Genomic DNA, 12,470 nt, shown 5'->3' with positions numbered 1-12,470 from the left:
TGTTTTTCAGATGCAGAAGTTCTAAGAACCAGTTTTGTGATCCTTTTACTGGGCAAAGAGAAGCAATTTGAAGTTTTAACAGACCTGCCTGCAAAAGCAGTCGTCTCCAGCTGCGTCCCTGCTTCTTGATGAATTTGGTGGCAGTTCTTCCCCTAGCAAAGGTAGATACCTACAGAATCACCTCAAAGGGTGCCAATCAGACTATCCTGGTCTGTCAGGAAAAACCAAAGGGAGCCTTCCTTAAGGAAAGCAGGACAGAAAATAAGGAACTACAGCCTACCCAGAGGCTTTACATCATAGCTGTCATGATCTTAAGAGATTACATCTGTCCTTTATCCAAAATTCAATCAGAAAAATATTTCAAAAAGAAAAATGTTTTAAATTGTAGAAGGGTTTTGCTACAGTAAGACTGATTCTCTTTTGGGAGCTCATATACACTATGATACTTGCATTATTTAACTTAGCTTTGTTTTTCAGAGATGTTATATGCTAGATGATATTTCAGCATGGACTATATGCAGTGTCAAACTCTGGAAGTAGAAACTATGGAAAAATCTACAGAAACTGAAGAAAACTAATGGTGAGGCATGGCCGGGTAATGTGCAAAAATCACTTTGGCAGCTCTGTTAAAATTATTAGCTAGGTACTCTATAGATTTTAGGACTTGCATAAAAGTCTGATTCAGAATTTAAAAAAAAAATCTCTCCTCCTTGCAATAATTCTTTTATGTCTCTCTGGATGTAGGTGGTAGGATGGAAACAACATGAAGATCAGTCCCCATGGAAAGCATTGATAATAGTGAGGCCATTCAGATTTCTAGACTTGGAGAAGAGGCCAGGAAAGCAGCCACCGGAGCTTGCAACATAACAGAATCAAGCCAGGACTCAGGAATGGGGAAAACAAAAATAGTATCATTCTTGGTAGATCAGACTACTTTGCAAAATTCACCTTCCACAAGTGAGCTGCCTGTCACTCAAACTCATCCTGAGATTCTTTTGGACCACATCAGCAAAGCACTGCTCCCTTCCCCACACAGCATAGCCAAAATGAAAAGAGGGTGCCTTGCAGCCTGACAAAACCCATCTAACAGGAGATGATCTGCCCTGCATTTTGTTAACCTCACTTTATCTCCTTGCTTTTGAGCACCATGAAACAGTGCGTAGTTTCTTAGGAATCAATTCACAGCTCAGCTGTTGAGATAAAAACAACCTAGTAAAATAAGGACTAAATACATCAAGTTCAAACCGGTCATTTTCAAAAAAATCAGGAACATGCTCTGATATGGAACATTCCACTCTGAGCCCAGCTGTAGCTGCCTAAATAAGGAGGTATAAAACATCAACACTGACTGCCTGTGCTACTTGAAAAAAAGCAATGGTATCCATCTGTGGTTCAAGACAGCTGTAATTCATACAAGATTCAGGTACAGCTTCTGCAGTTAACAATCCAGTTTCTCCTCAGGAAGCACAAATAAATGAGCCTGAATGGTGCTTGGCAACATCAAATTAGGGAATCTTACCTGTCATATGTGCAGTGTGGCTCATCATGCACAATTCTCTGGTGATCACACTGACCTGCTTCTCCTCCTCCCCACTGCTCTTCATACTGTCCCTAGTGACTCCTGGCCGTATGAAGAGCAGAATGTGGCAGGTAAAGCCAGGAAGACTGGAGTCAAAACAAGTAGCTGAAAGATGGAAGTGGATGTGAGAGGAAAAAAAGGTTTCTCCTAAAATATTCAGCATCAGGATTTCATCTACCACTTTGTGTACTTCCTACAAATGCTGAAAAATATAACAACTCATGTAAAAATGCCAATTATTTTCAGAGATTAATACACTGGCTCTTAGGTACAGTTTGATTGTGTATTGATTGGTGGTAGCCTTTTAAATTGAAGACAAAGCCTTCAAAAAATAAAAAAGCCACTGACCCAAGAAGGATCCGGTGTCAGTTCTGTAAGATGTAGCTGGCAAAGCTTTGATTGTGTAAGACGAGGTGAGTGAACTTGCTGCCAAGCTGGAATCTTCCATTCTGCCTAAACAAACCCTTTTTCTGATTCAATTGTTTCTCTCCATCCTTGGCCTCAAGTTGTATCTAAACTGAAATCTCGCCAGCCTCTCTTCTCAACAGCTGCAAATTAACTGCAGGGATCCCAGCACAGTCTGTAACAGGTGGCTCCGTGCCTCGTGCCGCAATTGGTGTGCTCAGGGCAAGGAATGCAGCACTGAATCCTGATGCTTTGCAAGGGCTCTCAGATTTACAATCATGTAGGAAGTGATGGGGTGAAACAGAGTATGTCAGATAACACAGGAAAAGGACACGGAGGAGAAACATAGCTGTTCTAAAAATGCTTGCAAGTCTCCAAGATGTAAGACAAGAGAAGGCAGGAATAACAGGGAATTTTAGAAGCTTTCAGAAATGCAGCAAAATCATGCCCATTGTGGTACTTTCCTTCTGAGAGAGGCAATATTCATGTCAAACTTGTGGCAGGTTTCTAAATGAATTACGCTTCGGCTATGCCAAATACTTTTTATTAATCTGAAATATCATTAAAGATACCTTAGTTCTAAGAGCAAAGCAGGTAGCTTTTGCTTATCACTAGTAAGTAATCCAAATTCATTTGCAGTTTCCCTTTGTACTATTTCCGGGACCAGGAGCACTGGGGGCTGCAGGTACCTTGATGCTGCAGAACCAGGCTAGATTAAGCAAGCTTGGCTGTGTTCCTGGGAAGGGGAAGGAGGTGGTGGCAAGTGTGGGGTTTGTGAGAGTGGCATCAGCTGGTGCCTCTAATCCCACTCAGCACCACACACTCGTGCTGCTCCTGCAGAGCTGAGGGCTGCTGCTCTGCCCAAGGTATTGAAATACCCTGAAGCACAAGTGCATGGACAGGCAAGTGGTTGCATGGCACCAGTTCTGTGAGGCTGAACATGTCTACTCCTCACTCCCAAGTGTCGCACGTATTCGCATTATCCAAGATCCTCAGCTTTTCCATATCTGAAGGGGACTTGACTGTCAAATGACCCAAAATGGAGATATATCAACCAGAAAATATTTTCCATTTCTACTCAAAGCAGCTCATCTACACAGAAGTAAAAATCCAGGGCGATACTATACATCAAGAACAAGAGGTATTGGGCTGTGAATATTTTTGTGTCTCACAGCTAAGAAACTGTAAAATGGTTCTCTTGTCTCTCTCTTCATCTTCTCACACTTGGACCCCAAAAAGAACCTCAAGTTTAAGACACAAATACAACACACAAGGACTCTTCTCAAACAGTTTAATAGCAAATAAACAAAGGAAGGTACCACACTTGGCATATACAAAATGACTTGTTGTCGGTGTGTCTGTGCAATTAAAACAGCTTTAAGTTGCCCTTTGGGACAAAAAGAAAAAAAACCACACACACACACAAAAGGAAGAAAATTCCTTTAACACATACTCGCTTGTTCCAAACTTGTAACAAATCTTTTCATTTTTAAATCCACTACACAAACTCTGTGATCAGATCAGAAAAGCAACACGCGCTCCTCTGCTTTTTAAACCATTAAAGTAAAATCTGTAATTCTCTACAGAGTACAACACAATTTCACACAAAAAGACATTTTGTTTTGCAAATCAAAACAAGAAAAAAAGGAACAGCTCAAACAAGGTAAAGAAAAGCATTTCTACGACTGAACCACGACTTCGAGTTGATTAAATCCCGTTAACTGCAGAACAGACTCTACATTTGGTCATAGTGGCAATTTGTTTTCTCGTCACATTGTGAATCACTTTACATTGTTTTCTAGTAGAAAAGGCAAAAAACTGTACAAAACCCCTAGTGTTAAATACAATGTTTGTACCAATAAAAAAGCCCACAGGTTTGTCTCCAAAATGTAAATTTTCTTTTTAAATTATTCACAAAAAGCAGCCAAAAATCAGAAAGGCAGCTGCTGCTCCACTGTCTCAAATCCATTAAAACCACCACAGAACAATTAAAACAACCAAAGGAAGGAAAGGAAAGAAGAAAGGAAAGAAACACCCAACATTTGGCATTTTGGTATTCTTCAGATATTTTTCCACAGGCTTCCCCCAAGGTTCCTTATGGAACCAAATGCACACGTACAGAAACGTACTGGCAGTTCCTCCATACACTGCAGGGTATCAGTGCCCCCCAGCACACAGCCCTGTGCATTCAGACTGTGGGACTAACAGCAGCCAGCCCCCAACTCTACTTCCCAAATTAACGGGTCCCTACCCTTTTTCATTCAGCCTCACGATTCACTCCCAGGTACATGTACCATATTCAAATTGTTCTTCTTTGTAAGCAGATTAAGGACTGTCTACACAAATCTGGTTGATACCTAGTGAGAATACAGTATCCTCAACCAACTTAGGAGGATAGAAAACAATCTTTGCATCTTTACATTATCCCAAATACTGGACAAAATTAAGATTTCTATCCAATCAAACTCCACTTGTTTTCTCAGCAAAAACCCTTCTGGAATTCCATTTCACATTATTTCAAATGTTAAGATACCTACACTAGCTTGCTGCTGCTTCTGACTGAAACTTCATCACAGCATACACTCTTCAGGTGCCTTCATCTAGAAGCTACTTCCCAGTTTCTACCTGTGCAGATGGTATATAGGGCAGGGGAAGCCTGCTACCCAGAGAGCAGTAACCTGTTCTAGTTCATCCTGCAAGCCAGAAAAACTGCTCAGCTCATTACCCAATTAAAAAATAAACAAAAACTAAAAAATCTCCGCAGAGATTCCCCAGCTAAGGCCCTTGAAAAGACAGCTGGGGATGGTACCCTGTTCAGGTAACAGCTTCAGAGGCTGTTGTATTGTGCTTGTCGTTTGGGAAAAGAGCCAGCAGTTGTAGGACCAGTGTTACAAATGCTTTCTCTGGGATATTTAAAACACTTTATTTCATGAGCTTACCTAGATCCTTCCAGAATCCTGCCACCAAACTCTGACTGATGGTATTGTATTAGATTTGGGCTGGACTTCACAAAAATGTGCCCTGAGTTGTACAAAATGCTCAGTGTTTGAAATGAGCCCTAGCTTCAGATAGCTTTGGAAACAGAAATACTGCGAGTTCCCCCACCTTCCTGCTCTCAGCTATCCCCTTCCACCAGAAGTTCCACTAGGGGAACAGTGTAACCAAGCACCCTCAGAGCTTCTGACAGCACTGGAGATGAGCAAGGTCCAGGTGCTCTGTCAGGCAGACAGTCTAAGTGCACAGGTAGATGCCCTCAGGTGGCTTCTGATCAGATTATTTGCCATACCAAACCCACCAATTTAAAGGATACCTTTGAAACCCATTAAATTGCTCAGTTTTTGCACAAACTATAGAAAACAGAGAGGTGAAGGTGATATATACGAGGGTGTGAAGAAAACAGCAGGAAACATGCACAACATTTCTGGGCACTATTTTAGTTTGAAAGATTAAAACAAAAACATCACATTTTGCTGAGGAGATTGTAGTTACAAAAAAATCAAGCATGCCAGAGCTTAACAAAATACAACATCAACTTTGATCAAATTTTCACTGCAGACTGATAATCACACAGGGAAGCAGGGGAAAAAATAAAAATAATTAAAAAAAAAAATCAGTAAATGCCAGGGCAAAAATGTAGCTACAATTGGAGTAAAACATAGTTCAAGTGTTTTCTGTTGATGCCACTTCAAGTCACAAGTTTGAACTCATAAAAACACATGCTGTCTCCTCAAGCACAGAAACCAGATCAGCAAAATGTGACTAGGAAGTCTCCTGAAAGATTGAGTCACACCATATAATTGACTTTTTCTTTGAACTGTGTTTTTAAAACTAAGCACACAGAAAAAACTAAGCCTAGAAAGTGATTGGCTGTATGTTCACAGAAATACAAATACTCCACAAGGTATGCTAGCAAGGCTGCTCTGAAGACAAATTACAAAGAATCAGATTCACAAAATCAAGTGGTTATCTTACGAAGGTCTAGAAAAATAGAAATTCTTTTATATTCAAATGCAAGTTTAAATATTCCCCTTCAGCAGTCTTTCTAGCAAAACCATTTTGGCAGCACAAAAAAAAAAAAAAAAAAAAAGAAAAAAAAAGAAAAGAAACAAACATAATAAAAATACACATCAGCATCAAAAGTCAACACAAGGTCAAAGGTGAGAGTTCAAGCATCAGAGAAGCTGAAGAGACAAGGATTTGGACGATGTACTTGAACGCCACATCGACATGCTTTAGGCACAACGATGAACAAACGGCAGGAATCTAGAAAAAAAAACAAACCAGAAAGAGGGAGACCCACTGAGTTACACAGAGCAGTACATCCAAACACGGAGAGAGAGAACAAGAATGGGCACTGTACAATGAGATCTCCTGGGGAAGGGAGTTGACAGGGAAGGGCAGCACATGCCAACGATGGACAAGTAAAAGTTGAAGTACATGAAGGACACCAAGTAAACATCAAACTGCCAGAAACCAAATGGAAGCAGAGGCCTGGATTTCCCTCTCAGGACCCAGTCTGTGGAGCATTGCTAACACTGGTTAGCATGCATTCCCCTTGCCCCGTGCCCAGTGTGTCTACTACCTCTGTTTAGAACAGAGTAAACTCCCTCCCCAGGAGACCAATTCCAAAAATATGACTCCAGGGCAAACATTTGCCCACAGGGACTGAGACCATGAGAGACAAGACAGAGGACACAAGGGATTCACAGGTGGTTTGACATTTGAGACTTTTCTTGCACTCTAACATGGGAAGTTCAGGCAGTAGCAGCCCAGCAAATCCATATTCTTTCCTTTAGCTACAGTCTCTTCTCATTCCCTAGGAGCTCATGTAACTGGGGGTGGGTGATTGGGAAAGGGGGGGGGGAAAGATTATACAAGACAAAAAGCCCACACATCAGAGAAGAATTCCTTAAGACTTGACTGCAAGTTAAGACTTGTCCTAGCTGAGCACTTGTCATACCATTAGACCTGCACAGGGATTTTCCATTCCCAACCTTTTATGTAACAGCCTTCAGCTCCCTGGCTTCATGAGGAGGAGATTCTGGGCTCTGAGAAGTCACTCTACAGTCACTGTTGCCAGTTTGATGAGCAGAAAAAAATGTGTTTCCTGAAATTTTCTTGAAGCGTTTATAAAAAAATAATTCTTATATTAAGTGACATAAATACTTCTGTTCCCTCCCTTCAGCTTGTGAGCTGCAAGAGACAAGGAACATTTTGGGCTGAGAGTGGGAGGCAGAAGAGGGAGGAAGCGGCTTGTTTTCTTATCCTGCCTCCCCACACCCTCAACTCCCCTTTAGCTCCTTTTGTGGCCTTAATCTTCAGCACATCTCAAAGCTTCTGGTTACACACTAGAACAAGGTGAGATTTACATATTATTTAACATAATTTGAAAATAGCAAGTGTTGCATTCTCATTCCAAAGCAACGAGAAACACACTGTCTACTAAATCAGCAACACTCCTCTTATTAGAACTGCTGACATTAATTTGCTTTTCATGTTTTCCAATAAAGGGAAAGGACTTTAAACCGAGTTTAAAAAACTCCAGCAAACAGAATACAATGTAACTCTTGCACTTATTTTTGTATTTCAGGAAATACTCTAGATAATTTGAAGATAGATGCAAGATTTCACTCTTAAACCAGAAAAGCAAATTCATCATGAACTGAGGCATGAGAAACAAGAGGCATGAAGTCAAGTGACATCTTAGCATGCACCACTGAAATCCTCTGTGTGATTTGTCTGGGCATTTTCTTGATATGGATTTTTCAAATATTTCACTCAGCTATGTTGAGGGCGAAGACTGAGTTTTATCAAAGACCTGTGGAAAGACTGGCCTATAAAAACAGAACCATGAGATGCTGGACAAGGTCTTGATGACTTGGAGAGTTTGTCCTTGTTTTATTCTCACAATAGTGACAATTCTGCTTTCTGTGTTTTATATTTTGTGGCAGGTATGTTAGGAATATCAATCCTCTTTAGGTTTAAATGTCTGCAACTTGATTTATCCAGGTTGTTTTTAGGAATTTCCAAATAAAATAGCAACAACTTCATTCTGCTTTGTTGTTCTTCCCTAATCCACAGCCATTACCAGTCCAGTTAGATTCAGCTTGCATGACAGAATTACCATAATATGTGAGTTTCAGTATTCAGGTGAAAAGCTTTTTCCTGGTAGATGCACTTGCCAGTGAGATTTTTCTGAGCTGGAATTTTTAAATAATGCCAGCTTTGTATTAAAAAAAAGCTAAATTACAAAGAGCTATCCTGTTTTGGACTGTTGATTATCTAGGGGATTGAAGAAACTATTTCATTTACTATAGTATTGATATTAAGCAGTATCAGACAAAGTTCATAATTCTTACACCTTATTACTGCAGTAAAATCAAATATCTCCTGAGAAAAAGAATAAATCTATGAAGTAGAACATTTCCACCTTGTAAACTGAAAATATCTTAAGTATTTCCTGGTGGCACATGTAAATAAGGAATTCTTTTTAATCAGAAATTCTTTTAGTTTTCTTGTAGAAAATCAGGTTCTTTGGTTTTAAGCATACAGCATACTTTGTTCATGTGGTTGCTTTAGCCAACCTTCTGCAGTTTATTTGAACTCCCCCAACTCTTATATTACTATCCAGGAAATAAGAGCATTTTACACTGATTTGATTTGCACTTGAATGAGAGCATGATATGAACTAAAAATTTAAAAGTCCCAAGTCCCCAGAATCCCAGACTTTCCTGCCAGTAACTGAGGAAGAAAACTGGCTTAAGACGGAAAGGCAAGAGCAGCCTAAATCCCCACAATCAGTGGCAGCCACAAATCAGACACAGAAATGTTGACTTTATCTGTTCAGTTTTGTTATCAGAAAAAAAATCTGCCCAAGTCACAAACTTGATACATTTATTAACTTTGGCAACATACACATTGATACACCAAGAAAGGGAAATCTGAAACAAATACACAAAAAGGGCAACATCTTCAGCTGGTGAAAACTGATGCAGCTCTACTGCATTCAAAGAGCTGAACTGCATTGATTCAAACCCTCTGAGGAGCACATCTTTTAAAATTTAACCTGCATAGATTTATTTTCTTTTTCTTTTTGGCAATACTTATAGTTACGCCAGTAAGGCACAAGAACTAGCCCAAGTTAGGTGTCTTAAGGTAATTATGTCTGGGAGGAGTCACTGATCAAACTAAGCCACAGTGTAAACTGGACAATCTCCTAAAGTTAATAGGAGTCACACCTATTTGCAACAATGCCAAGCTTGATCTGTAAGTTACAGTATTGAGGACACACTATAGGATGAAGAAGCTAAAATATCTAATTTTGGGCAATTGAAATGACTAATAAAGAGGCCAGAGCATCAGGTTAAAAGAAAAACAGGACAAAGATCTTGGATAGTAACAGTGGGGTAGGGTGCAAAGAAGGTAAGAGTGACTGTAGAGACCCCAGAGCACAGTGCTCTCCTCCACTGGTTCACAGCATTCATCTTCCTCGTTTAGCAGTTGTTGGGCTGCAAACAGGCCACTGAAAATCAGTAGTGTCAATCATGCACATCATTATGTGTGTAAAACAATCACATTCAGGATTCTACAAAACCCTGGCCTTTTTTTCCAGTGAAATAATTTAGGTAATAAATATTCTCCACCCCGGAGCGGTATAAAACTTCTATAAAAATAGAAACAACATTCTTGGTTACAGCAGGTTACACTTGGAGCAGTTGCTCCCAACTACGTTTTTTATGTTTTTTTTTCTTTTTTCCTTTTTTTTGAAAAGTATATAATTTATATATATATATATAAAAAAAAAAATCCCATCATCACCCTGGAGGCCTTCACACTCCAACACTCTTTTCTCAGAAAACCAGGACACATCTTTCCTATGGTGCAGAATTCAAGTGTACATGGTTCACTTCAGTGTATGTTTACGTCTCTAGAGAGATTCAAATAATTAACATAGAAGGGTACCACATGCCAGCATAACTGGGAAATTTGGCAATCTGGCCTTTGAAACTTTGCCACCACAAAATTATTTAAATAATACTGACAGATTTACCTGTCTGCCATCAATATGGACAGACTGACATCCACTGTTTTATTTTCAATCTAAGAACTGGAAAGGGCTCCCCTTGGATGTTACATATCAGGCCTTGTAATTCTGAGGTTTGAGATCCCAGGGGGCCCAGTCCCTGGAAATGCCCAACATTCCCAACAGATCACCACACACAAGTGGGGACTCTGACCGAGATCTCACGTTTGATGGGTTTAGTGCTCCTCCTGCTGGAGTAGAACACAAAGTCCTGACCCCACATCTGACCCACACACATCATTTAGCAGCTGGCTCCCAGACTGCAGTGTTAGTTGGAGCCCTGGGAAACAGCCTTACAACCCAGGAATACAAAGAAAACAAGGAAAAGGAGATACTATGAGGTAAATCAAACTTCCGTTAAAGACACAGAAATTGTAAACTTCCTCTTGCGACAGAGGTGGATTTTGGTGGTTATAAAATGGAACTCTACACTGATTTCTTGAAACAGCTCAGGCCAGAGTGTCAAAAGTCCTTTGAGCCCCCTAAAACCAGTGAATATCAAAGGCCCTTAGCAATGCACTAGCAATTTCACTGGTGTGCAGAAAAAGTGTGTGTTCAGTTAAGGGGTGTGTTCAATCTTCCTTCAATATAAAAAATAACAGCTTGTACCAAAAGGCATTAAAAGACTGAATGGCTCAATACTCTGGTTCCGCAGCTCCTGGTTTGGCCTGTTTTGCACTAGGTACACACCACCTTAAAGGAAAACTGCAGTAGAGAGATACACCTATTTACTAGACCAAGTCACTGCATGAGTTTTGTTCATTAAAAAAAACCAACAAAAAACCCAAACAAAACAGGAAATTATAATTTCAATAAACAATCAGCACTTACATTATGCTTATGAAAAGGAATTCATAGCAATCTCTGCAAATAAAGGACATTATTCCACAGAAATGGGGACAGTGATCAACTGTTACGAAGAAAAAATTGTCAAAAATTTCTGCAGGTTACCAGGGATCTAAAGTTTCTTGTTTCCAGACACAGATGTATTCATCCAGACTTAGCTGCCTCTATCTTTCCACAAAACCTAGATGAAGTACATAAGTTAATTTTTCTTATACATGGAGAAATTCACTGCATCTCATTAATATTCCACTGTAGACAGAGAGTAAAATTTTCTGGGCAGAGACATTATATAATAGTTTTATAAAGTGCTGTGTACATTCACACTGCTATATAAACACTAGTTTATATACAGCAAAAAAAAAAAAAATCACTGCAGTTTTCCTTTGGCTTGTTAATGTGTTCACCCTTTTAGCCTGTCTCCTGCTTTCGAGATGATTTAATAAATCCCCACTGTGGCATACAGTTAAGGAAATTTCAAAGAGCAGATGGGGTATGACAAAGGCTACATGGGGTTGGTTCTTTCTCACCCAGGACTCTGCTCTCCTTGACCATCTTTGTTTTCATCAGCTGTTCTGTGTTATTTCTGCTTTCCCTTCTCCTCTCTACCCCAAGGCAGTGTGGTGTCAGTTTCTGCTGCTCCCTTTAACCTTCTCTCCCCACCCCCAAGGAGCTGGCATTGGTCCTTCTCAACACACACTGGTTACAAACACAGCAAACTTCAAATAAGGGAGAAAAAAAAAACCAAAACTAAACAAAAAAACCTCAGCGATATGGCACCTAAACTCCAAAGTAAAACACTGGAAACAAAAGCACAAACTTGTCCTCCATCCGAAGCGGGATTCTCAGCAGAGGCTGCAGCAGAGTCTTCAAGGGAAGATGTGCCAGATAGAACGCATGGATCAGCTTCCAGGACTGTAAAAACACAGCCTTAGGGCTTCGAATCACTAAGTGCGCTCCTCTCCAACTTACCAGAAGATCCTTCTCACTCCAGTCCCAGAGGGGAGGGGTGCTCAGTATGGCTTGCTGTCGTTCTTGGAGCGCTTGAGCTGTACTTTCAGCCGCTTCATGCCGATCTGGAAGCCGTTCATTGACTGAATGGCAGCCTGCGCAGAGACAGGATTGTCGTAACTTACAAAACCTGAGGAGAGGAAAACACACAGTTACACCCCATGCCAGAGCTGCCCACAATGGCTACTCACAACTGCAAATGCAGGAGCTCACGAGGTCAGAGAGGCTTGCGTGAAGTGCCATTTTCAGAAGCTCACAACTGTTTCAGACTCATAATAACTTCTAAAGGCACTCAAACAAAGCATTGCTTTTTGACATACGGAACTTTAACTAGAAGATAGACACAGCTCAGAAAATTAACATTTTCTAGTCTATCAGCAAAATAAGTACTGCTATTTATAAGAACTCATACCTGGGAGAAAACCAAACTTGGAAAACATTCATCCAGATGCAAAAGCCCATTAAAGATATAAGACTGAAATCACCCTCATGACATTATGGCAGCAGTTTTGTTTGGAGTGACAGAGCAGCCAAGGAAGGGTAGCACTA

General features: G+C 40.3%; 1 protein-coding gene across 9 annotated transcripts in view; it reads right to left on the bottom strand.

Annotated features, from left to right (window-relative positions):
* Window positions 1–3,282: 3,282 nt before the first annotated feature.
* CELF1 (CUGBP Elav-like family member 1) overlaps window positions 3,283–12,470 on the bottom strand; it is a 63,131-nt gene continuing 53,943 nt past the window's right edge. For 8 of the 9 annotated variants that reach the window (XM_088057910.1, XM_088057911.1, XM_088057914.1 and 5 more), the window contains exons 14-15: window positions 11,883–12,051; window positions 3,283–6,247 (exon numbers count right to left, since the gene is read on the bottom strand). In XM_088057910.1, the coding sequence (XP_087914036.1) occupies window positions 11,924–12,051 (128 nt within the window). In that variant the 3' untranslated portion in view covers window positions 3,283–6,247; window positions 11,883–11,923. Of the gene's footprint in view, window positions 6,248–8,861; window positions 12,052–12,470 lie in introns of those variants that run through there. The other variant, XM_088057908.1, reaches the window with a different exon arrangement.

The sequence above is a fragment of the Pseudopodoces humilis genome, chromosome 7, assembly GCF_049639895.1.
Source record: "Pseudopodoces humilis isolate 2021_Gansu_Grassland_sample_001 chromosome 7, ASM4963989v1, whole genome shotgun sequence".
Classification (NCBI taxonomy): Eukaryota; Metazoa; Chordata; class Aves; order Passeriformes; family Paridae; genus Pseudopodoces; species Pseudopodoces humilis.
Note: the sequence above shows the minus strand (reverse complement) of the source record. Positions and strands in the feature narration are given on the sequence as shown.